The 25,305-nt window shown below is 51.2% G+C and overlaps 1 protein-coding gene across 3 annotated transcripts in view; it reads left to right on the top strand.

Annotated features, from left to right (window-relative positions):
- DAAM1 (dishevelled associated activator of morphogenesis 1) overlaps window positions 1-25,305 on the top strand; it is a 99,733-nt gene that overhangs the window by 18,650 nt on the left and 55,778 nt on the right. For 2 of the 3 annotated variants that reach the window (XM_075150851.1, XM_075150852.1), the window contains exon 1: window positions 18,784-19,065. In XM_075150851.1, the coding sequence (XP_075006952.1) occupies window positions 18,883-19,065 (183 nt within the window). In that variant the 5' untranslated portion in view covers window positions 18,784-18,882. Of the gene's footprint in view, window positions 1-18,783; window positions 19,066-25,305 lie in introns of those variants that run through there. The other variant, XM_075150850.1, reaches the window with a different exon arrangement.

Here is a 25,305-nt window from a genome sequence, read left to right as displayed (position 1 = left end):
AAAGACTGGCACAGGTTGCCCAGAGAGGTGGTAGATGCCCCATCCCTGGAAACATTCCAGGTCAGGTTGGACGGGGCTCTGAGCAACCTGATCTAATTGAAGATGTCCCTGCCCACGGCAGGGGGGTTGGACTAGGTGACCTTTAAAGGTCCCTTCCAACCCAAACCGTTCTATGATTCGCTTTTTTTCCGTTGGTTACCCTTTCTTCCCGAGCTGGGGTTGTAGGGGTTGGGTGCCGGGATGCTGGCTTGTCAGCTGCCCTCGCCGCCTCATTTATCGTGTCCAGCGTGCAAACTCTGGGGGTGAGGGTTCGGGGTGCACGCTGCTTCTGTGATGGGTTTAGATTCTTCTAAATCCAGAAGCAGCCATTGCCATCAGCTCCTCTGCTCTCCCATGTGATGGGGACCATAAATTTTTGAGGTCAGTAACTTTGTGTTAGCCCTTCTCGGGGATTACGGATGCGCAGCGGGGCTTTGCTCTCCTTCCCCAGGAGAAGCTCGTTAGAGGGAAGGGGTCAGGGCAAGGGCAAGGGGGACCATGGGGATCTGCGGGGCTTAGGTGGCTTCAGCAGACCCAATGAAACGCGCTTGCATGGAGGCTAAGGTTGAAGTCCATCTCCCCTCTGCATTTGTTGGGGAGAGACAAACCACTGCGTTGGGGCATGTGTTGGACTCTGTGCCGCGGCAGAGCTGAAGCTGGGCAGGTTTCCCACCTCCTGTCCGCTTCACCCGGCTCCCGAGCAACATTTTGGGGAGATGCCGGCAAATCCTCTGTCCCCTCTGGGACTGATGTGGTGGCTGTCACAGTCAGCCCCAGGTTGCCGGTGGCCCTCGTTCTTTCTGCTCCGGTGTGCGTGGGGGTGGGAAAAGTCCGATTTGATGGAAATACTCTTAAGGAAGGCTGTTGACCTAATTTTTTTCCTTGACATTTACCCAGCTGGAAAGCTGGTGGAGGTTCAGACGACACCTCCCGACGCACTGGGGATGTGTGATGTGCAGCGTGGCCATTGCTCCTGCCTGGCATGGCCCCTCCAGCCTCAGCGGGGGATGCCGGAGGGGGTGGTGGGTCTCCGATCCCCACCTACTGGTGTGTGCCTGCCTGCTTCACTCAGCCTTTTGCAGATCTGCTTGGTTTGGGCAGAGGGAGAGGTGGGGAGGAGGAGCAGAGCTGCTGGGAGTTGAGGAGGGTGAAAGCACGGAGGGGAAGGGAGGTGGGCAGCATTGTGGAGACGGATGCTAGGAGGAAAAGGAGATGACATGGCTTGTTTGCCCAGTGCTTTAGAAGCTGCTTGGTTAAATGAAGCATTCACTAGGGAGCTATATTTGGCTTTATATAGCTTTGGAGCATGTGAATGCTCCATGTTGCACTCTTCTCCTTTCTGTGGCGGGAGTCACCTTCTGTCCCCATCTCACTTTGGAACATCCACCTGTTAGAAGTCCACCTTGAAATACGGGAAGTGCAGCTTGATGGCCACATGCTTTCAAAAAACCCTGCCAGTTCTCCCCAAGCTCCTCGTCACTGCAGACCAACCGTCCCTTGACTTCTCCCAGTCTGGCCCCTGCGAGCCTCGGCAATCGGGACTGACCACGGGTCCTCTCTCTCCCGGAGGCCACTGCACACCAGCGGTTTTGGTGGTCACCACGTGGCACTCTCTGGGATGAGCTGGCTGGTCTTCCATCACCTCTCTTTGAGCATCCTACTTAAGGCAGAGCTGATGCCCCTCTGGCTTTCCTATCTGTGTGTTTCTTCTTTCCCTGGAATACCTGATTTCCCCAGTTGTCTCTTGGTGCAGAACTGCATGTTCTTTGTGCGCTTGGGCGTCCTGCTACCTGCTAAAGGAAATTCGTAGCGCTTAGTTTTATTTAATTGCTGTAGAAAATGAAAGTATTTCAAGCTGTTTCCTTTCCTCTTCTTGGGCCCCAGAATAATGCACCCCTCTGACGGAGGATGCCAAAAGCAGACACAAATCCTAAGGATGGGGATGCAAAGGATGTTTGCTCTCCAAAAAACTTCATCTCAGTCAAGGATGGGGAATATTCCCCCACACCATAGCCACGCTGGGGGGACGGGCAGTGTCCCCCCACGCAAGCAGACCATGGCCACCGGGTACCACTGAGGTGCCCCCAGGCACAGGGCCGCTTCCCTACTCTCGCCCTCCGCCATGTGCCCACCAGCCACTTCCTAACGTGGCGGGGGAAGTTTTGGGAGGAGCACACCCCGTTTTCCTCGTAAAACTCCAAACAAGAGGCTTGGCCTGGTTTAGATTTTAAAAATAACTTGCACATTTGGAAGCTAAAGTTTCAGAAGGGCTCCGAATGGGATAATGGCTTTGATCGTGGCAGTCCAAGATCAAGGGAGGGCTTTTTACGTTTGCTGGATCAGCTGGAAAATATATTGTAGTGTCTAGACTCTATCATCCTCGAGCAAGGCTTTTTTTTCAACTCTACAAAAGGTCTAATCAAAAGCCCACATACAGTTGATAGGAGGGCTCCTTCAGAAAGGAGCCTGCTCTGGGTTTTGATTGTGTCCAGAAGCAAGTTGAAAGAGGTGGAGATCAGCTTTGGACTTTGAAGGACCTCTGAGACTCCGCTTTACAGGCGCTGCCGTTTCTGATGAGGCCGTTGGCGTAGGTGAAAGCTGTTGTATCAGAAGCAGGGTGAGGAGGCTGGGGACAGGGACTTGCCGTGTGCCAGCCCCCGGGTCCTCAGAGCGGTCAGTTCTTGCAGCTGAGCATTGCTGAGACCTCGCTGTTCACCCTTTGGCTGCTGCGGTTTTATTTTATTATTTTCCATAATTCCAAAGGATTAGAGGCAGAGGAGTGATTTCCTAAAGTGCTTGGAATAAACTCAAAAGCCTGCCGTGAAGGTGAGGACATCTGGCCACGTGCATTCCCTGACTCTCTTCCTGAAAGCCCACGTAGCAATCGAGCTCCATCACGTTGGAAGATGCTCCGTTGAGAAAGCAGAGGCAGTTTTTCTTGCGTTTTCTGCACAAGGGTCTTGGGTGTGTTTTGGCAGGTGTGTCGTTGGAAAAGTCATCGCCAACCGTCACCTCGGCGCGCGCTGCAACGCGCCGTGATATCGCACTGAAATAACGGCACGGGCTGCAACCATAGCCCGAGGCTTTGGTGGAGTCGCAGCCTAGCTGTGAAAGCTTCAGCTGGAAGCTTTGGAAAACATTTGGAAATGTTTTGGAAAACATTTGGATCGAGGATGTCATAGCTCTGCGTCTGGTTGTTTTCCTTTGCTTTGTCCTTGGGAGAGGGAACTGCTGTTGGGTTTCTGTTTTTTCTTTCCATCAATTACTCTTTTAGACGTACTTATTTCCAGGGATGAATCAGAGCAAATGTCAGTGTGTTTGCAGTGTAAAATGGTATTAAAATTGGGCTGGAAGGGATCTTGAGAGGTTACCTTGTCCCCAAGGCAGGGTCAGTTGAATCCATACATTGAACTGGAAGGCGATGATGTTTGCTGGGAGTTGTTTTCTCATAAATTATCTAAGGAGCAGAGGCAAAAATCTACCAAATAATGCTGTCAGTATGTGTGCGCAAGCCTCCCTCAGTTTATTCAAATCGTTTGCTGAATAAATGTTGAAAATTAATGCTGGGTTTGTTCCCAGAGCTATTCAAAGTAATATTCCAGAGTAACCTTTTCCGCCTTGGCATTTGCCAAAATACTGCAATGTTCATGGATAAGATGCATTTACCCATACTCTGTATTTGACATGGAGCCATCCCTGTTTTGCCCCATTTCTGAGACAACCAGACCCCAGAAGCCCCAGTGGGACGACGAGCGGTTTTTTCTTTGTTTCTTGTGAATTAGGCGTGACTTTTCAGTTCTCCAGGTGGTCCTCGCTTGAGCTGGAGGGGCAGCAACAGAAAGCCCCCAGACCCACCCAACAACACGAGGTAGTTTGGGATGCTGCAACGCCAGCCCCGTGGAAATCAAGAGCAACCTCTCCCCTTGACATCTGCAGGTTTAGATAAAGCTGTGAGATCCTGGGCAATGGTGGGAGAGGAGAAGTCTCACTAGAAATCCTCGTCTGCTTTGAGATTGAGAGCCAAGTGATGACTTTCAATTAATTTCTCCTGCATCTTCCTCTGTCCCAGCTTTGTGTCTTGAGCAATGAATTGAAAAAACTATACACAAGAGCCCTAGCTTAATCCCCTCGCCTTTTAAAGGTGCTGCAGAGCTCCAGTGGGTCTTTTTTCCTTGCTTATAGCTCCCCATTTCAGGGGTGGAAGGTTTTGAAAGAGATTCACCTGTAGCCAGGTGGATGCTGGCTTGCTCTCCAGCAGCATTGCGTTGGTATTAGCATCCACGCAGCCCAGACGGTGACTGATTTTCCTTCATCTGGTCCTTTCTCCAACCAGTTTATAGTAGGTGATAGCAAAATTCATCCATCTTGGCCGTGTGGCAGGCTTGGTGAGCCCCCCTCGGCCCATCTGTACATTTAGAGTCAAGATGGCTGGCATTAGCGTTGTTGTTTGGCCAAACGTATGCTGAGATATCACGGCTTAGATTTGTTACAGATGGGTTTCTGGATATAGTCTAAGGCATTCTGCCAGCCAATTTTATATCTGTGTAAAAGTGATTGGCATCCCTATAAATAAAGCTGCTGTGGGGTTATAAATCTAAATATACTTACTCATTAAATTATTTTTACATCTCAAGTGGGTTGCCATCCTGGGTTATCATAGGCGAACCATGCTCTTCACATGTGTGTTATCCACAGCTCCAGAAATGCAGCTTCTGAGGCTTTGAAATATTTTTTCCCTTGGAAATACGTGTGTGTGAACTATCCATGAGTGCCTGTGCCACGGTGGGATGAAGGACCTCTTCACTGGGACCTCTTCACAGTCATCACTGGGAATGACCCTGTCCTGGAGACTGTTGTAGACAGAGCTCCAGAAGCGGTAATGCCTGTAAATACGGGAATGTGAACTCTTTCTTTTTTGGCTCACAAATGAGTGTGACTTTGCTGGGGTATTTAGTCCCCGTGGCCAGGTAAATACTATTTGCGTGGCTCCTTTGGTGCTGGGAAGGACTCCCCCACTAGCATCTCCATCTATGTCCTCGGGCGGGGAGTTTTGCAAAGGGTTTCTTCCCTCTGCACCATGGGCTGGACTGTGTGAGAAAGGGGGGTCTTTCCACCTTGTTTAACCATCCCTGCTGTCGTTTCGGCTACAGGAGCAAGGAAAAAAAGTCCCCCAGACCAGCTCCAGGCACTGCCGTGAGCTGGGGAGGTGCAGAGCCGGAGGGAGAGCCCGACCAGCCGCCCACGCAGCCGGGCAGCGACGCAGGCGCTGGTTAATCTGGCTTGGTCTTTGAACAGGCTTATAAAAACACCGTGAGCTGCAGCCTCTGGTTTCTTTGGGTTTATATTCATTCTCCTTTCAAAGCATTTGAATATTCATTCAGTAAATGATGAAGCATAGCGCATATGTGCCTGAGAGGCAGAATATCAGCCGCCTCGCTTTCCTCAGTAATAACGTGCATCACTGAAAGTTAACATGATTTTAGCGTAGTTTCCTAATGAAAGGAAGCTTTAAACTTGGTCTGTCCATCTGCTCCTCCTTCCCTCGTCCTTCCCCCGTCACTGACAATTTACCAAGTCCATTGGCTGGTTTTGTCCTCTCTTTCAGATTGATTTTCATCTCCAATATGTGGAGCTGCTGCAAGTTTTGTCGAAACAGGCATCAGGTTAGAAGGGTGTTGTGGAGGTTTTTCATTAAGGGAAGGGATGCAATGAAAGCTCAGTCTGTACCAGACACCAGGGAATACACATAAATGTTATGAACATCCAAGCCATAAAGAGTGCTTTAGTTGGATTTACCACATTACGAGACACCAGAGAGCCCATGCTGCAGGACTCTGCACAGACGTGTAGGTGTTGCAGGGGGGATGTTCGCCTATGTGAATTCTCTAATGTCTAATAAATGTAGGTTCATCCTGCAGCCTTAATATAAATGTGGCTTTTATTGCTTAGGTTCACAGAGGGAAATCTCCTCTTTGTTAGTGTTGGCATTCCTAGTGCTGCTTACCCCACTGAGTGTAGTTTCTGTAGTGTAGCAGGGTCAGCGCAGTCTTGCAGGGTCTTCAGAGGCTGGTAGCAACATTTGCATGTCTTGACCCTTTGCTGGAGCGTGCCATTCGGCGTTGCGGAGGCAGGGGAGGGCAAGCTGCTGGGATTTGGCATCCTGAAGCTGAGAGCTGGATGATGGTGTTGAAAACCTCACCATCTTCCATCGCAGGAAAGCTTAGCATGGCAGATGAGCAGTAGATGGAAAGGAGAACCTGTCAAGCCTGAGTGGTGGGTCCTGTGTCCCTGCCCCTGGGTTATTTCTGGTGCACAGTGGCTGAGTTATAGCTGCATGGTGGAGGTAAGAGGTTGGCATCTGGTTTGTATCCTGGAGGTACCAGGGGTGACGTAAGGCTTGGACAGACCGACTGTATTTGACAAACTTAGAAGTGAAATGAATCACCTTCCCTGGTGCAGGTAAGGGCAGAGATGACCTTGGCTGTGGTGTGAGCCCTGCTGTGTGGCTGGTGCCAGCAAACAGGGAGGTGGTGGCCTCCAGGAGCAACGTTCCCATGGTCCCCGTGTCCTGCTGCAGACCCTGATGCAGTAAGGGAACCCCTTCCTCCCCAAACCAGCAAACAGCTCTTGGTTGGCACGTGTTACCCAGGCTCTGGAGGTCCTGGTGTGGGTGCCCAGAGCATCCATAAGGTAGTCTGGAGCTTATGGTGTGACCAGCTGTGCTCGGTGCTGCTGGGAGCTAGATGCTGGTAGTTGGGTCCTAACATGGGCGTGTGAGATCTTTGCATCACCTTATGTCTCACAGAGGGGAAGGGAGAGACCCTGAAAGACCAGCCACCTACTTCCCTGCAGGGGTATGATGGGGTGTGAACAGGACTCAACGTTCATTGTGTTCTTGGTGAGCTGCCAAATGTTTGCATATCTGCCTGGCTTTTACTGGTAGGTGTCAATACTTTTTTCCACGCCTGGTTTTTTTTTCTCTGCTTTCCACCAGAGCTTGAATTCTTTGCAGTGTTGGGTTTTTTCCTCTTTGTTCCTTTTTTCTTTTTTTTTTTTCCTTTGGTGCCTTAGTAAGAGGACAGCTGAAGTACTGGGAGCCCAAACTAAACCTGTCTATTATGCATTACCCGATTAGACGCCATGGTAATAAGCATTTGAATCTAAAGCTAGATTAGGCAGGGAGCAGTCTGGGGCTGGATTTGCATAGCACGCATTCCTTCTCCGTATGACGTGTTGGTAAATCTACTGAAAGTGAATTTATAAAGCGCCAGCGTGCTTCAAGTGCTCCTGTTGGTGCATGGGTTGCTCTCCCCACGAGGCGCTCAGCTGGGCACAAAATGCCTGTGATTGCCTGGAAGATGCTTTTTGTCCCCTCCTTCTGCTCTCGCAGCTCGTGTTGCAGTCGATGGGGACGGGTAGCTCTTGCCAGCTCTAAAAACCTGCGTTAGTGTTTGGTTTTTTTTCTGTAGTAGCAGTTATTTCAGGGCGTTTCCTCTTTCTCTGGCAATCTGCTGCGGTAGTGAAGTGAATCTGGAGTTTTCAGGTACCTAAATCCAATGTGCAGCTTCTTCAAGCTTTCGCTGCAATGTTACAGGTTTTGTGCTGGAAAATGCTGTGAAGATCTGTTATCCAAAAGCTATTGAATTTCCTTCCCCTGTGGACAGTCACAAGATTGTGGATGATTTCAGGGTTGCTTCCTCTTTGAGAGAAGACACACTTATTTCATTAGTATGTGTTTAGGGCATCCAAACTGCAGGACTAATCTGGAGCAATGAGCTACCGAGGTTAGACATGGAGGAAAATGTTTTTCAAGGTTTAGTGCAATGGCTAGGCAGCAAACCTTCAGGCTCTCTGTTCTAGGGAGGGGTTTGAGATGGAGGTTCTGGATGTTGGAGGTTCTGGATGTTCTTGTTCCGTTCTAGGGAGGGGTTTGAGATGGAGGTTCTGGATGTTGGAGGTTCTGGATGTTCTTGTTCCGTTCTAGGGAGGGATTTGAGATGGGTGTGCTTGTGCTAAGAACTAAGCAGAAAACAGCCTTATCCATCCCCTTCTCATGGTGACCTCTGTCTTGTGGCGAAGCGTACGGCAACGATACCTTTGGGTGTCTGAGCAGAGATGCTCTGATGTCGTTGCGGCCCCTGAGCCGGAAAGCACCATTCCTGCTGGCTTGGCTTTTCTTTTTTGTTGTTAGGGCTCTGCTTAGCCACTTCAGGAGCCCGATGAACGTGGCTCGCCCTGCTTGAAGCCTTTGCTCGGCCACCTTGTGACCCTTGTACCGTGGGAATGAGGAAGCACGAATTGAGGAATAAGGCTTATCTCACTGGGTTTCAAGCTCGATTAGATCTGCTGGGTCCCGCTTTGTTATCAATGGTTTTGTCTGGGCTGTGTTGAAAGATCTGGTGAGCTGGTTAACGGAAAGCTGCAGCCCTGAGTGGCTCCTCTCAGCAAGAAGCTCAGTCGTGACCCCCACTGCTAGAGCTGTTTCAGCTTCAAAGCTGCTAAAGGAATGGGGGGGTGTTTTGGGGACGCACTTTCTCACAGGGGAGCTGGGCAGACCTGTTGTCAGTCAAATACATCGCCCTGAAGCCAGGAAAGGAGGTCAGCTTTTAGGAATGTCACGAAGGCGCTGATCACCAGCGATACCATGAAACCTTGCCCAGGTGGCAGATGTGAAGACCTCTGCAAGACACTGCCACCACCAGAACTCAGGAACCCTCAAAGAGGTGAAGTTCTCCATTGCTTCGGATTGTGAGTAAACCAGACTGGTGTCAATGGGGAGAAGTACTTTCACCTTGCTGGCCAGAGTGGTGACTCTGACCCCAAGCAAGAAGTCATCTGCAAGGAGTTGTGAACTTGGAAAGGGCCAGGAGCATCGAGGACTGGTTCGAAGACTCAGGAAGGTGAGCGAAGTGATGGTGTTGAACCATGGCCCTTAGGGACATGGTGTAGTGGGCATGGTGGTGTTGGGTTGATGGTTGGACACGATGATCTTAGAGGTCTTTTCCAACCTTAATGATTCTATGATTCTATGGAGCATCTCTGCAGAGATAGCAGTGGGCGTGCGGGAGGGAGCCAGTGGATGGAAGAGGGCAGAGCGCGGTGCTGTACCCCAACAGAAATGGGTGACATTGTGGCTTTCTGAGCGTGGGTCGTGCCTGCAGTGGCCGCTGGGAAGGTACGTCTGTGCTTGTGGGTGTGTCTGGAGTGTGGCTAGTCCCAAATATATGAACACCCAGACTGCCCTCCTGCAGCAGATGAGATTCAATTAAAAACTTCAAACACAGTTATCTTCTCTCGGGGTGTCTGCGCCTCTCAGGATCCCCTTGGGTCACTTTTTCAAGCAGTTCTTTGCAATTGCAAGGCTGTTTTTTTTTTTTTCCTTTTTAATGAGGAGGGAGATCATCTAAATTGTCTAAATATCTACAAGGATGGGAAGCTTGTATCGCAATTTGTGGCAGGTGCAGTGTGAAAACCTGCAAAGAGGAGAAATCCACTTCTGTATGTAGCCCTGGCTGGGAGGTGGCCACTGTCGCTGCGATATTGCACCTTCGAGGGGGGGTTTCCTCACTGGCACGTTTGTTCCAGTGAGGTGGAGAGGCTCATTTTTTAAGCAGCATAGAGATGGAGACAGGCAGGATGTCTGAAGCATTAGGGATGCTACAGATGCCCTGTTTGGACTTCCAAGTGTCTGGGGAAAAACAGATTTGATTAAATCAGTGCACAAAAGAAAAAATAAAAACCCTGTGCATGTACTCAGTGTGTTTAAATTTGTTTGTATTGATGCTGCTGATGCTGCTACTTTCCTGGATTAAGCATTAAAATAGCCTCTATTGATTTTTAAATGCATCCCCTTGGGATCTCCATGGGACGGATGTTCCCCTCTGGATGCTCCTGCCGGGGAAGAGGGACCTTCCTTCAGTCCATCCCCAGCAGTGACGGGTTGGCTGACTTCGGAGCGAGCCCTTCCTTGCTCCCGGCCATCGGTGGGAGGCAGGATAGTTAGGCAATTAAAATGGTGTGCCTCCATTAAGCCGGGTCCCCCAAATTGCAGGTGGTGGGTTTGAGCAGCCCTCCTGGAAAACCCGAGTCCCGCTGTTCTGTGGCGTGGGGTGGTGCAGCTCTATCCTGGTCAAAGCGGGGCTTTTGCCATAAGCTACAGCGTGTTGCATCTACATAAAAAAAAATATAATCAAGCCTTCCAATTAGTCTTGCCTGCTGTGCTCGCCTGCTTTTCTTTATTATGTTTAAATGCAAACAGTCTTTTAGTGTAATGTGATAAAAATTGCTGCTTTTTCCCAGGCTGGGTGGGAGCAGACGTTGTGCTGGAGCTGTTGGGATCGCGTTGTGTCTGATGTGAGCTCACATACATTGTTTTTCAGTGTTCATCTGCTGAAGCATGGGGAGGTATTAGCGTCGTACTGGAAGGAAAGCGGCCGCGGGCCATTTCTGCCATCAGACATATTTATTAAGGAATTCTCAACCCCACGTTCGTACTTTAGGGGGAAAAATCACTCTGGATTAACATCAGGATTTAAAAATCTTTAAAGGGAAATCAGTATTGCAGATGGGTGGGACAGCTGAGAGATCTGACAGATGTGTTTTGTTTGCTTTGGGCTCTTTCTGGACTACAAGTTTAATGATACCTTGAGGTTTAATGACATCTACCCATCAGGGTCCCTGTTAGGAAGGACTCCTATTTACAGCAGCCTCCACCCAGTTTCCATTTTGAAAGAGAAAAAAACCAGCTTGCTACCCCACAAGCTGCATGTTCCAGTAGCCCCAGTAGTTCCAGTAGCCTCATCTTAAGCATGGATAATCCTAAAAACCTCCAAACACAAGCCAAAACTAGCCCATCGGGACTCAGCTCCTCGTTGCCTTGCCGTGGTGGCTCCACGGCAGACGTTGCTGTGCTGATGGACTGGAAGCGTCTGCTGCTGAGCAACTTGGAAACTCCAGTTTGTGAAGCCAAATTAATTAAGAGACTTTCAGAGAGGAAAAACCTGCCTGCCTTCCCCCTCGGTTTTATACTCGGAGACCCCGTCTCACCCTGGGGATTACTGCTGAAATGGGGAGCGGTGAAATGGAAAGCTCAGCAGTGAGGCTTTGCATACGATAAATCAAAGTCACAGCCCAAATATTCATTGGAGGAGCAGGGCTTGAGGCTGGGAGGGGAGGAGGAAAAAAGGGGGAATTAAAATAAAGGAAGGTTTTTATTGAACTATTGTTCTCCAGGAAAAGGCTAATTGGCAAACAAATATCCTCCTCCAGCGGGAAAAACAGTTCCTCTCTCCCCGCTTGCCAGGCTGTTGAGTTTTTATTGACAAAAGCTTTGCATCGTCAAAGGGAGTAGTCGGAGCCGGGAGTGATCTCGGAAATGAAGGGACTTAAATCCACGTCCTTTCGGATGGAGAGGGAACTATTGAGAGAGGAGGTCTCCTTCCAGCGGCCGGGCTGGGGGGTGGTCCTGGCACCCATCGTGTCGGGAGGTTTCTGACCACCGAAGCTGCTCTTCCTGGCTAATTATATGTAACTTTTGATACTCTGGGGTGGGCTTCACAGCTCAGAATTATCAGCCTCCTAGAGGTATTTTGTGCTTTGCAAGAGCATTTTCCCCCAGTTGGGGCCAAAACCAGCGATGGAAACGGAGTGGGACTGGATGTTGGCTTGTGCTTGTGTTGGGTGATGAGGATGCAGCCGGGGTGGAGGAGGATGCTCGCCCCGGGATGCTCGGCAGGGCTGTAGCAACCTCCTGAGCTGCCTCAGGGGGTCTTGCAGCCCTCTCTTGACTATTTTTGGCCTTGAGGGCTGCCTGGCCAAGGCTTGGCATCACCCAGCCCGGACACCTGCAAAGGCTTCCTGAGAGACCAGGTTCAAATGGCAAAGGACAACTTTTGTGAGGGTCTTCTCTGCAAGGCTGCGGGCTTTCAGGAGAGCCCCGAGTCGGCGCTAATCCCTCCCCGCGCGTGACCTCGGCTCTGAAAGGGCCGTCTCGGCCCTTTTGAGTCCCACCACAATGCAGCGCCGGCAGCTGCCACTCCGAAACAAGAGCGGGGTGAGGGGAGCACCGGGAGGCACGGCCCCTCGCGTCGCCTTTCCTTTCTGCTGGGTTTTTCTGTGCTGCCTTTTGAAGCCAGGCTGGGGCGCGGGGAGGGCAGGGGGATGCTCCAGCATCCTTCCCGGAGAGCCCCCCCCGCCTCCTCTGCCTTCCTGGGAAGTCTCTTGGGCTTAACCCACCTCTAACAAGTGTTGTGCCTGGGTTTCGGGATGCAAATCATTCAAGGCATTTAAGGGAGGAGTTCCTCCCACCACCAACCCACCCCGCTTTTTGGTTTGCTGAAGAAGCATCACAAATCCACCCGGCTGCTGGAAAAAAGGCATGTGTGCATTTGTAGAATTGGGTCGTTTAGCGCCCTAGTGAGTATTAAGAAATACATATATATTTATATAGGTTCCCAAACTGGGTCTTGTCTGTGGTTCCACGCTTGTTGTCCTTGTTCCTGAAATAAATGGCATTTGCCCGAGCTGATCTGCTGGAGCTCCCGTAAGAAGCGGTCTGTGGAAATTTAGAGGATGGGGTGCCAGCACTCAGCTCATCACTGATTTAATTTCACCCTTTTAATGGAGAACTCGTGACCTCCTTCGGTGTTACTGCGCCGCTCGCCGTCTAGCTGACTGGGCAACTTCCAGCAAGGTTTGGTTTTTAATACTCAAAAATGTTTTGCTCCAGCAGCATCTTCTTTGGTTGGATTCATCTGTGCACTGAGCTGTGCCGGTCTCTGCAACGGCAGGGGTTGAAGGGCTGTGCGGCGATCCCTGGGGCAGCTGATGGATGCTGCAGCATCTTCTCCTTGGACCCAAGCTTATCTCCATGCCCTGGGACAGACGTGGTCCTGCAACACATCAGCAACCATCCCCTGCTCTGGATTTTTGCTGGCTTGCCAAACTGAGCGGCTCTGCTCCGAGGATTGATTTCAGTTGGAGAGCGTTAAGACAGATCCCGTCTCACCCTGCTGTGCGCCACGCTCTTCCCCCCGAAAACTGGATTGCAGAGTCAACAGCGCGCGTGCTTCCCTTGGCGGGGAGCTCACTCGCGTGCTGGATAGGAGACCTCCAAGCCGAGCCGTGATACTCTTGCAATGCGATGGAGGTGGTTGCTCTTTTTCCTGAGTAGCATCATCAACACCTCTAGATAGGAGAGCTCCATGCAGACACATGCAAAAAAAATCTCTCCCAGCACTTTTATTGCTTGCAGTAGGTGTAAATTTTGTTTAGATGGAAGAAGGAAGGCTTTTTCTGGTGTGGTACAAATCTGTGCAACTGGGTTTTTTTCCCCACCAGTGAACGTGTAAGTATTTACTGGCTCTGTGAGTAAACCGGTTTGATTTCTCTTGCTGAATTTCACCTTCGAGCCCCCGAAGCTCGACTGCCCTTGAGCAGCTTAAAATGCCTTCTTGCGAGACAACAGGCCCAGATGTACTGTTCAGGTTGTGACAAATGCCTCAATAAAAGGAAAGAACACAAAGAGGAGGCGACACATTTTAGGCGAGCACTGGGTTTTTGACGGTGCTGGCAGATGGGGCTTTCCAGGAGCAAGCTGAGAGCCTGCGACTGCAGCCCGCTCCTGCCAGCATCCTTTGGGTACCGGGCAGCCCGAGCAAGATTTTGGAGATGCAAAATCCTCTTCGTTGGGTTCATGGAGTATAACAGGATTTCTGGGAAGGGGGAGGAGGATCTGGGGTAATTCAGGATTTGGCAGATGTATTTATAAATCCATGAAACCCAAGTCTTTGAGATTTGCTTACGCTGAGAATTACGGCTCTTGTGATTTAGCGATGAGTCAGGCTCCTCCTTGCAGCTGATTTTCCTGCGGCATCACGGGAAGGGTCCTGTCCCCATCCCCTTTCACGGCTGCTGTTTCACGAGTGCATGGAGGAGGAAAAGGCAATCTTCAAACAGTTTAAAGCCTTTTAGCCAAGTGTTTTGGCTTTTTCCCCCTCTTGCTGATACACACGGATTTCCACCAAACACAAACATTGCCCTCCTGTGCAGCCTGTGGATGAAAACAGCTTTACGCTGGAGAAAGGGGTTTTTGAAAACGGACGTGGGAGCTTGTGGCCAAAAAATCATCCTGGTTGCTTTTAACAGGAACGGCCGTGCTGGGGATGCCGGCACAGTGCTCAGCGCGGGGTCCATGCTGGTGATGGGCTCAGGTCATCTGGGCTTCTGTGTTGGAGGGAAGATGGCTTCTGCTTAGGGGAAGGCAGTCCTGTTTCTGAGCTTTTCATCCACACAAGGGCTCAATTTCAAAGGTTTTATTTTTAAAATTAAATAATGCTTGGATGCCCCTCATTAAAAAGAGTTTCTTTGCACTGGCTTTGGTGCAAACATGAAACAGAGCAGCACTTCTCACTCTTAAGAGGGATGAGCTCAAATGCTGCTGCCTGATCGGGTGGGCAGAGCACTGCACACAGGTTTTGGAGGGCTTGCAATTGGGACCGGTCGTGATTGAGAAGAGGTTGGGTTAACGGGCGAGGCCAAAGAGGGTGCCGGCTGTCTTGGGTCTGTAAGGTGAAAAATCAAAACATGCCCAGGGAAGGCTTTGCTGTTTTTCAGGGGATGCCTCAAACGTACAGCTGGTCTGAAAAATGCCATGGGAGCATCTAGCTTTTATTGCTGTGGAGGTCTGGATGTGACTTATCGTGGGAGGAAAATCATCTAGAAATGTTTGTTTAAAGTAATGATGCATAGTAATTAGTGGGTTTGATGTGCACCCCAGCACTGCACTGTGTGCTGGGTGTTACATGCATGGGGAGAAGCGCCGTGGGAGGGTGCACCATTGCTCGGCGGTGGGATGGGACAAGCATAGGGTGCAATGTGTGGGATGCCAAATTTCTGTCTTCTACGTGCTGTAAAAGGTAGTCCAGGACATGTGGCTCTAGCACTTGTTGGGGGTGACGGTGTCTTGCAAAACTGCCTGCCGAGGCCAAGCACCTTCTGGCCGCCACCAGCCAAGGAGGTCACTTTGCAGCGATGGAAGAGAATCAGAAAATTTCCATCGGTCGGGAGCATCCCAGGCGGCGCCGAAACTCTGCGGGGTGGCGGTGGCAAAGCTTGGTGTGGCCCAAGATGCCGAAATTGGTCAGGGCTCGGCAGAGACGGTCAGTGAGCATTACTGCCCTTGCACAAAAATACTCTGTTCTTGTGCAACGCACTGAAATAAAGCTCGCCGTTGAGAAAGAACTCGCTTGGGATCTTGCATCCTTCTTTTGGGAGGGGATGGGAGAGGAGCCAGAAAAACAACATGCTAATATTCATATTTGAGGATTTAGCTCCTAGCTTCTGGGCGGGTTTGGAGGCGGGTGTGAAGGGGAGCGTGCACGCTCCTTTGCATGTGTTTGTACCCTTGCTGGGTATTTTTAGGCTGCAGACCGCAACGCTGCAATACTGATGCTGGCTTTAAACCAGCTTGTTGGGGCATCGGTCTCAGACAGGCTTTGGCAGCATGTTGCTCCATGCGGGCTAATTTAGCTTGCCGAGGAGGCTGTTGAATATGCAAGCGGTAATTGCTGTTCTCATTTCCTTAAAGCAAAGGCGGAAGCGACACCAGGGTCCAATTTTCTCCTAATGACTGATTTCATTTAAGCACTGCTCAGGGCGATGTAGGCTTTGTGCTTTTTTTAGAGTTGGGAAAACCAAAACTCATCTCTCGGCGCATCGCTGAGCTGCAGCCCATGGCCTCTGTCCTGCGTGGGGACCCTGGTCGGTCTTGGTGGCTCACCTGGGCTAAGTTCCTTCTCCTCCTCCTTCTCTCCCTGGCCTTTCAGGCTGAGCCCATTGCACATACATTTCCACCCTTGTTTCTGTGAAAGCGAAGTTATTTGGGAATGATTCAGCCCCATCAGTCCTTTCTTGGGATTTGGGGTTTGGCCAGAAGTTCCCTCAATGACCCTTTGCATCCTATCTTCCCTGGCTCTGTATGTGCAGGGGCAATTAAACTTAATTTATTCTGGCCCACTCAATAGTAAAGGCCAGAAGGCACTATTAGATCACAATCTGACTTACATTTATTGATCTAATTAGTGCTCAAAGGTATAAATGGGAGGTGGGAGCAGGACACTTAACATGTGGTGCTGCGTGGAACTGGCCCCTTCTGCTCTCCTTAACACCAGCCTCCTTAACACTGCCAGGGGCTGTCAGTTTTTCTCCATGAATAACTGATTTCTGTAGGATTTGCAGGGAAGGAGAAGTCTGCGTAGCTGGACTTGGTTCTGATGGTGCAATCTGCGCTGTCTGCAGCTCCCCACAACCTGCCAGGGAGCCGTGTTTTGATTTTGATCCATCACGTCAATGAATATTCATTAGCCTTCTGAAGGTTTAATGCCATTTGCCTGGTAGCTAACATACTCTCTCTCTATCCCTTTTTAGCCTTGGTGGCTAATAACCTACAGCCCACTCAGCCTGCACTATAGGGTGGTTTGGTTTTTTTAATTGTTTATAAATGAAAATGAGGAACCTCAGTAGCTCCAAAGCTGGAAGCAGCTCAAAAATACCTTGTCTTGGTTGCTACATGACTGTCTGCCTTAAAACCCAAAATAAAATCTTGGCTTTTGGTCTGTCATTCAAACTCCTCGTAAAACATCGTCAGGAGTGTGTATCTCTGAAGAGCAGGTGGTGTTCTGATAAAAGCTTTCCGTACATTTTTGCAAGCCCAAAAATACGTAGCAGCGGGTTTCAAGGACGAGGTTGATGTGATGTTGAAAAGGGGATGGAAAACGCCCCGTGGAGGAGGAGAACGGGTCTGTTTGCTCCAGACTGGCTGCAGGAACAGGATCAGGCCCTGCTCTGGGGGCGCATGGCCATACCCACGGACTGGGAATGACCAAGTGACCAAACTTTGCACAGCTGAGGACACGCGGGTCGGCACCGAGCTCCCACGCTGGGCAGCCACCAGCATCTCCCTCTGCGCCCTGCTCCTCGTGGCTCTTTAAAACCCAATCCTGCAACGTTTTCCTCCACGTTGGGGGGGACAGAAGTCTGTGTGCCTTTGGTTTTTTGTTTCCCTCCCTCCTTCAGGAAAGAAACTCCCCAGCAGGTCCCAAAACCCTCCTAACACCGAAGGGATGCCAGCAGGCTGCTAATGGATTCGCTGTGGTGTTGGCTGCCGGGAAGCTGGGATGAGAGAGATTTCACGACAGCTGAAATTCCTCCAGTGGCTGCATTCTTCTACACGCAAGATACTAAATGTGAAATGAGATTTGGGGCTCTTCGAGAAGGGGGGACCCTCCGGACTGGGCACAGAGCAGTTGCACAGCCTAGGATTATCCCCTGTGAAGATCCAATAACCGTTTCTCATCATTTGTGGTTCAGCAGATGATTACACCATGTGCTAAAAATATGCGATGGAAGACAATTTCAAGGGTCAGATCCTCTGTTAAAGTAATGTGGGTAGAGCCTGAATTTTCTGTAAGGTCCCTATTTTGGGAGGGTAGCATTTGCCATGCAAGCGGTGGTGCAGAGTCCGACCCCAGGTCTGCCTCCAACCTGCCTCCGGCGCTGGCTCTCCGTGGGGCACAGCAGCTGTTTATTTGGGCGTATAAATCCGTAGTTGGAAGGGAATGGCTGGCTCCAGGGAGATCAGACACTCCTCTCCAAATGCTGACCTTTTTTCCCAAGTCCCTTCATAGCTTTGTTAATAAATCTGAGTCATCCATATTTCAACCTTCTGCATTAACCTTGGCTGTTTGTCCTGTCTCTTAACATCTCGGCGTCTTGTTTCACAGAGATAAAATGTGTGGGTGTGTGGCTTTATAAGACAAATGTTTAGGCTTTTTAAAAGTTCTCTACTTTGCTGGTTGTTTTTTCTCGTTAGAGTGTTTCTCCGCCGTCCTCATTCCTCGTAGGTGGCCTTCCTCTTGTATCGTTGACTTGACAGTCCCAATTTTGGGGCAATATTTGCCTCGTCCTTGCCGTTATCGATTGGGCAAGACACATGTCTCCTGCCCTGAGCTTTGCTCCCAACCTGAGTTTCAGAAATCAGCAAAACCCAAGCGACCGCCGGTGCGAGCGATGCCCGACGTAAGCACTGCATAGGAGAGTCTGAGCTACCGGCACTGTGTGATTTTTATCAGCTGAAATTGCGTCTTGTAAATATTTACTGGAATTTCAAGTGGGGTTTATCTAATTAAAGCCAAGTAAAACTTTCCATGAAAAAGAGCTGCCCAACCGGTGGTTGCCGGTGGATGTTTAGGGACACGTTTAAGAGCTGGGGGGAGAATATAGGATATTTTCTCAGCTCTGCTGCCGTCTGTAGCTCGGGGCATCCTGAACCACATGAGATCCTCAAGCACTGAGTCACCTCTGCTGGGGACCACGTACCTGGTGGCCCCGAGCATATCCAGCTGTTCCTGGCAGCAACCTCCCAAATTTGCCATACCTCTGGCTGGACTGAGATGGGGGCTGGCCTGGCTGCCACAGGGCGGGGAGGTCAGCCGGGATTTGTTGGGATTTGCAGCAGCGGTGGGGATCCAGGACCCCTCTCCCCATGGGAATGGCGGCGCGTCCCCCTGCCACTGCCGGCTTCAGCACAAGGCAAGCAAATGCATCTTTTTAATTCGCGCAGTCGTCAAGGTTGCCAGGACCGTAAATGTCAAATCTGAGCAGAAATATTTGGCACGTAAACCGTCTCCGCTTTTCTCCTCCACGCCGAGCGCGTGGGTGGCTTTGATTCCTCCTCCCCTCGGTGGGACGGGAGCGCAGTGCTGCGGGGCAGCTGCTCGAGCCTCCTCTCTTCTCTTCCCCCCAGGATCTAGTGCCCAGGAGGGAGGGACGCAGAAGATTTTGGCCATGGCCCCAAGGAAGAGGAGCGGTCGGGGGATCTCCTTCATCTTCTGCTGCTTTCGCAGCAGCGACCACCCCGAGATCACGTACCGGCTGCGTAATGACAGCAGCTTCGCCCTGCAGACCATGGAGCCTGCGCTGCCCATGCCGCCAGTGGAGGAGCTGGACGTCATGTTCACCGAGCTGGTGGTAAGTAGGATGCTTTTTATTTTCTTTATTTCCCCCCCTTTTTTTCACCTTTTTTCTAGTCTTTTCAGGCTTGGTTTTGAGTTTTCAGGCAAGCTTTGGTGTGAAGGGAGCATCAGGGCTGCTGTCGGGAGCAGTTCTGCACTGAACCTTGAGCTCTGCTCGTCCCTGAAGTCCTGCCAGTTTGGGGTGGTTTCTCTTTCTCCTTAGAAAGCCTTGATTTCTTAGAGCAGGACTTGGGGGCTGGTCTGGCTTTTTGCACCTCCAGTGTGATGCAGGAGTGTCCAAGCCGGTAAAGCAGGTTGTCCCCCACAGGTGCTAAGTGACTTTACTTGCTGGGTACTCTGCTTCTCAGAAATCCTTGGGTGTGGGCTAAATTGAGATTTGGGGAGTCATGATATTGTTTCTTTATCTACTGGTACCAAAACTCTGAAAAACATGGATCAAAAAAAAAAATTGACAGCCAAAAAAGCTTTAATTTCCTCTAAGCGAAAACATTTTGGTGGGGTTTGATGGATGGATCCAGAGTGCTCCACTTTGAGTTGATTCCGCAGTGAAATGGGGTTTCTCTATGGTGTTTTGATGTGCAGAGGGAGCTGGGAGTCGTGGTGCTGGTCGGTCACACCTCATGGTATAGCATGTCCCCTTAGATGCCAGGCGGCATGGTTTTGGTGAGCCAGGCCACTTGGTAGAGGAGAGCTCCAGGTTGTATTACGAGACCCGGTTTTGCCCAGATGTCGTTCTCCATGGGTGGGATGAGAAGGCAGACTGGGACGCCCGACACAGCACGATGGGGATGAGACGTCCCTGCAGCAGGACCTCTTCTTGCAAAGAGGCAAAACGCTGCCAGTCAGGTTTGGTTTGTTCAGGTGGAGCGAATGCCTCTGTTCCACGTTTTTCTTCACTGATAACTTGGCCAAAACAGATTTTCCTGGGGAAATTCTTTCCCATGGAAAACTCCCGCCGTGCCCCGGCCGAAGGCAGTGTAGGGGCTTGTTGCCCTGCAGCTCGGCGTCGCCGGCCAGGCTGAAGGAGGCATCTGCAGAGGCTCATGCACTGGAGCCCTATCAAACCTGCACGCCCCCAATGTTTTCCTCAGCCTGAGATTTTCAAAGCATCTCCCCGAAATTCAGCCAGGTGCTTCATGCAGAGGCTGTGCCGCAAGTAACTGCTGTGTGTGCAGCGAGGCAGGAGCCCAGCGGCACTCGCAGGGACCTCTTGGGCATGGGGTATGCCCTGGTGTGGCCCTTCTGCTCTCCATCCCTTGCTCCATGCTGCCAAGATTTGGGGTTTTTTCCCCCAGCCGAGGGTGAGAATAAGGCTCGGAGGCAGCTGCTGCTCCAGGGCATGCTGCAGCAGGAGCCGTGCTGGCTCCCCGGGGACTGAAGTCATATAGGGAGGAGGGACAGCAGGTGCCCACCGTGCTCCCATGCAAGCAGCTGTAACCTCCTGGCTCCCCAAAAAACCCATCAGGCAGATCTCGACCTGAGCCAGTGCCGGATGGGAGGGAGGGGGAAGCCGAGCTCTGCCCCGCGGGCGCAAGAGGGCAGATTCCCATTCTGGGGGAGTGAAGTTGCAAATCCCCCCCCTTCGTTACAACAGCTCCTTCTTGCTCTCAGTAACCTGTTGGTGTCGGGTATTAAATTTCAGCATTAGTTAAATGGTTTGGAAAGTGTCCCACTGTTTCTGTATAAACCCACTGTGTAACATTTGGAAGAGAGACAGAGAAAGCACTCAGAGGTGCTGGGCTGATTTTTACGCCTGCGGGACCCCTGCGTCACGCTCAACCGTCCGGGGCGGGATGGCTTGTGCCCGCTCTGTGGGACCAGGGCTCCCTCCAAAGTCCTCGGTTGTCTCAGTCAATTGGGTTGAGGGAAGTCAAAGGGGCTGGAGGTGATCTGGAGGCTTTGCCAGCTCGGGCTGGTCCTTGGCCAACTCTTGCAGCTTAATAGTGACTTTTCTGCCCCATTTGATCCCATTAAGGACTCAGAGTGGCAAGGGTGGAAAATTTTAGGCCTGGGACAGGCGGTGTCTTTGGGGATGTTGCAGTAGTGGGTTTGGTCACTGCGATGGACATTCCTCCCCCAGAGACCAACGATCCAGCAGGGTCCCTGCTCCGCAGATCCCAGCCTGCTGCATGCATTAAAGGGCAAAAACTCCTTCTCTTTGGAACCATCCCGCAAAATGTTCTCTTCGGTGTTCGGTTTCGGGTGTTTTTAAGCATGCCTGTTGGTCTGAGTCAGGAAACGTCCGTAGCATGAGAAATCAGTGACTGTCCCGTGCCAGCGGCAGAGGACAAGGGCCTGAGCTGCAGAGGAACGTGGAGCAGCTGTGACTCCAAGGTCAGCTAAGGGCTCGATCTGCTCTCCCGGTGTGTGTTTTATGGCCTGCTTTATGTTAGATGGACACTTTGGATTTTAACTAGAATAATTAAATAGAATACTTAAATAATTAGGGTTGTATTCTGTGGCCATGCAAATGTTTCTCAAGAGGAACATCAGGGAAACGGGGGATGTTTTTTTTTTTTGCCTTGGCACAAACAGGAGCAATTAGCCTGTAAGAAATGCCCCGTGTCCATCCTGGGCTGCAGGGGCGATGCACCCTGTCCCGGCCAGCGGTACGCAGCAGGCAGGGGCTTTTCCCCGGCTCAGGGCAGATGCAGATGTTGTTGCTGTGATCAGTGACTGATCACTGCTTCCTCCCAGAGGAACCTTTTCCCTTTCCCTTCCTTACCCCCGCCTGGGCTGAATGGGTTTTCGTCGAAGTATTGTTGGGATGTCGCTCAAGCGGGCACTGGCCCCATCTGAAAGGCTTTTCTTTGTCCGCTGTCCTGCCGGGGCTCCGGCCAGGCTCAGCCACCCAGGGAGGAGCAGGTGCTGGCGGGGAGGCACAGGCAAAAGTGGGGTATTTCAGGAAGATTTACTAATTTGCAACTCCTTTGGCTGGGACAAGGCTTTGCAATTCCATGCAGCTCTCCTTGCACCGACACCGGTGCATCCCACCAGCTCAGGTCAGCAGTGTTTGCTTCCTGGGGCTTGTGCAGCGGTGTGGTACCCGCCAGGCAACACCCATTGGATTTAAGGAGTTTCAGGAGCCGTCGGTCCTCCCGTAGGACACATCAGGAGGATCTCTGTGCCGTGGGACTGCTCAGCCCTGGCGAGGGGGAATATCTGGGGCTGCACGAGCTGCCTGCGAACCAAGAGAACAAAGCTGTGCCATCTGCCACGGCTTCTTTCAAGAGGCTTCTGCGTATCCAGGCTAACAATGCGGCGTTTCTTCAAAGGCTGAAATCTTGCTTGCACGCTCAGAGAAAGCACTTGCAAAGCTGCACATAATGGTGCCATATGGTAGATCTTGCCGACACAATCCTCTCTATTTTCTGCCAGCAACTAGACTTTCCACCAGATGGGTAAATGACTGATGTCCTTTATATCTGCTTAACACTCCTTGTCACTCTGAGGTTTGTAATGAAACGCTCTGTGTGTGGTGGTGTGCATCGGCCCCGTGGGACGTGCGCCGAGCAGGGGGGTGGAGGCACGGGGGGATTGAACGGCTTGGTCCGGAGAAGGCAGCGAGAGCCCCGGCATGACCCAGGACCCTTTGCTAGCTCCCTTCCTGGTGGGGTGGGTTGCAGCGGCGTCTCCGACCCGGCAGTATGAGAGTGATGCTCCGGGAGTTCCTCAGACCACCTGGATGCTTGAAGGAGCTGCTGGGTCTGGCATGGCTTTGCTTGCCCCTGGAGCACGAGGTGCAGCCTCTCCCTAGTCCCACGCCTCACTCCCAGCCTGCATCCCCCTCGGCGGAGGGATGGGCTCAGAGGAGATGCTGCCCCAGCTGCCCCTCAAGGCTTGTCCTCCCAAATACCCGGGCTTTGAGGAAATTCCACTTACTGCTCCCAATGGGGCTTCTTAGATTTTTCACCTCTGACTTGTCATTGGCGATGCAGAAGAAATTGGAGCAGCCTCCGTCTAGCCCCGCATCCCACCTGTGATGTCCAGCAGCCCATTTTTAGCCTATGAAACCAGAGCAGGTGACCTTCCCCAGGTCTCTCCGCCCAGACTTCAGCAGCCGACAAGTTTTTGGAGACCGGGGGAGGTGGCGCCAGGAGGCATGGCAGTGTCCCCAGCCCCCTGGACTCAGGACAGGTGTAGACCCTTGCCCGCTGACATTGCACAGTGTTAGTGACTGCCTTCACTGATCTGCTGAAGGGGAGATATTCACACACGGTCTCCGAAGTGCTGGGCTTTATGCCTTCCCCTCCTGCGATGGGGAAGGCTGCTCCATCCCTCCCTGCTGCTTTATGAAGTAGTGGAAACTCGGGAGCCTGGGGAACAAAAAAAAAGTCTCTGGCAGCTTACAAGATTTATCGCAGCATTTGTTTTTGCTGTACTTGGGGCAACTAATGCATTTCATCAGAGCCGCTCTTTGGATGCTATCTGTTAGGAGATAGCATCCCCCGTCACAGAGATTAATTCTCTGTTGCCTTTGAAATGCTTCATGGTGGGCGATCGGTCTGTGGCTCACGATGTGGGGTGCTCGGGTAAGATGCTCCCTGCGTAACTGTCCCGCAGAACCGTGCCTTCCCGCCCTCTTGGCGGGCCGGGATGATTGCTATTTTATATGCTGCTCGAATGGGGAGTGGAGGACAACCCCAATGTGAGGAGAAGGCGGTGGTGTGGTCAGTATGAGCGCCGGATTGGGAACTCATTGTTAACGATACCCAGTTTTACTTAGGAACTTCAGTAATGTGCCGGTTTCTAATCCAGTAAGGAGAAAGTATGAGGTTTTGGGCCTTGCAAAACAACACAGCTTTTAAGTAACAACTGAGGGATCAGCTGTAAAGCCAAGCTTTGCATTTCATGCTTGCAGGTCAGCTGTTGTTTTTTGTTGCCTGGTCTTTGCAGCATTAAGGACTTCAGGATTTTGGGAACCACTGATCGGTGACCAAAGCCATTTTCCCCTATATCTGCAAAGAAAAGCATGCAGTTGGTACCCAGAAAAAAATATGATTGCAATAGCCCTTGTGTCCTGGGCAAAACACCCCTTTCTGCAGAGTCTATCCAGGGCCAGACACCCAGCATGGGGCTCCTGACCCCATCTCCCAAGACCAAGCTCCCTTGAGCTTATGAATCGCTTTTAAGGAAGAAAACCACGTGATTTGGTAATGTCTGCTTTTAAATTCACTCTGCAGGGTACCGGGTGGACACTTTTACTGAGCTGGCCAGGTTCTGCTCGTTAGATGCGAACAGCTTGGACCTGCCATGCTCTTGTCCCCGCCAGCTGCTCACAGCGCTTGTTTTTGTCATCTCGTGGCGTTACACCCTCACAGATAATCTCTTAGACGTATGTTTTGATAGGTAAGCATCTGATATAGAAGTTGCACACCTACTCGGCGAGAAAATAAGGATTTTCTGCCTACACACGTTCCACGGACCTGAATGAAGTAATCCACCGAGGAACACTATATTTCAGCTGAAGCATTCATGTAATTGCAATATCTGTGACAGCCACGAACTAGCATGGGGGCTTGCCCAAAAACCATGCTGTTCCCGACCCATACTTTTACGACGGAGCCATGTTATAGCACGGTGTGAACCCCAGCTGAAGGCAGAGAGCACGTAAGAAACCCTTTTGTTTCCAGGAGAAGTACAGCTGAAGTGGAAAAATTATATGGTCTACCTGCTAAATGCTTTCCACTTTGCACTTCGTAAAAGAGGAGGCCTCATCCCTGGGAGATGCCTGGGCAGCTCATTTGGTAACGCGTCGGCGACCTTAACTGGGGACTGTCTAGAGCTCAATGATAGTGATGATGAGGTCGAGTGCTTGTGGGTGAGGATGAGGGGGGAAGCCAACAAGGCAGGTATACTGCTGGGAGTCTGTTATAGACCACCCAACCGGAATGAGGAGGCAGATGAAGTATTCTACAAAAGGCCGGCAGAAGTCTCACAATTGTTAGCTCTTGTTCTTGTGGGCGACTTCAACTTTCCGGATGTCTGCTGGAAATACCACACGGCAGAGAGGAAACAGTCGAGGAGGTTCCTGGAGTGTGTGGAAGAGAACTTCCTGATGCAGCTGGTAAGGGAGCCTACAAACAGAGAGGGACTGGTGGGAGATGTGGTGGTCGGAGGCTGGCTTGGGCTTGGCGACCATGAAAAGATAGAATTCTCGATTCTTGGTGAAGTAAGGAGGGGGGCCAGCAAAACCGCTACCATGGACTTCCAGAGGGCAGACTTTGGCCTGCTT

Source organism: Calonectris borealis, chromosome 5 (assembly GCF_964195595.1).
Source record: "Calonectris borealis chromosome 5, bCalBor7.hap1.2, whole genome shotgun sequence".
Taxonomy (NCBI): Eukaryota; Metazoa; Chordata; class Aves; order Procellariiformes; family Procellariidae; genus Calonectris; species Calonectris borealis.
Note: the sequence above shows the minus strand (reverse complement) of the source record. Positions and strands in the feature narration are given on the sequence as shown.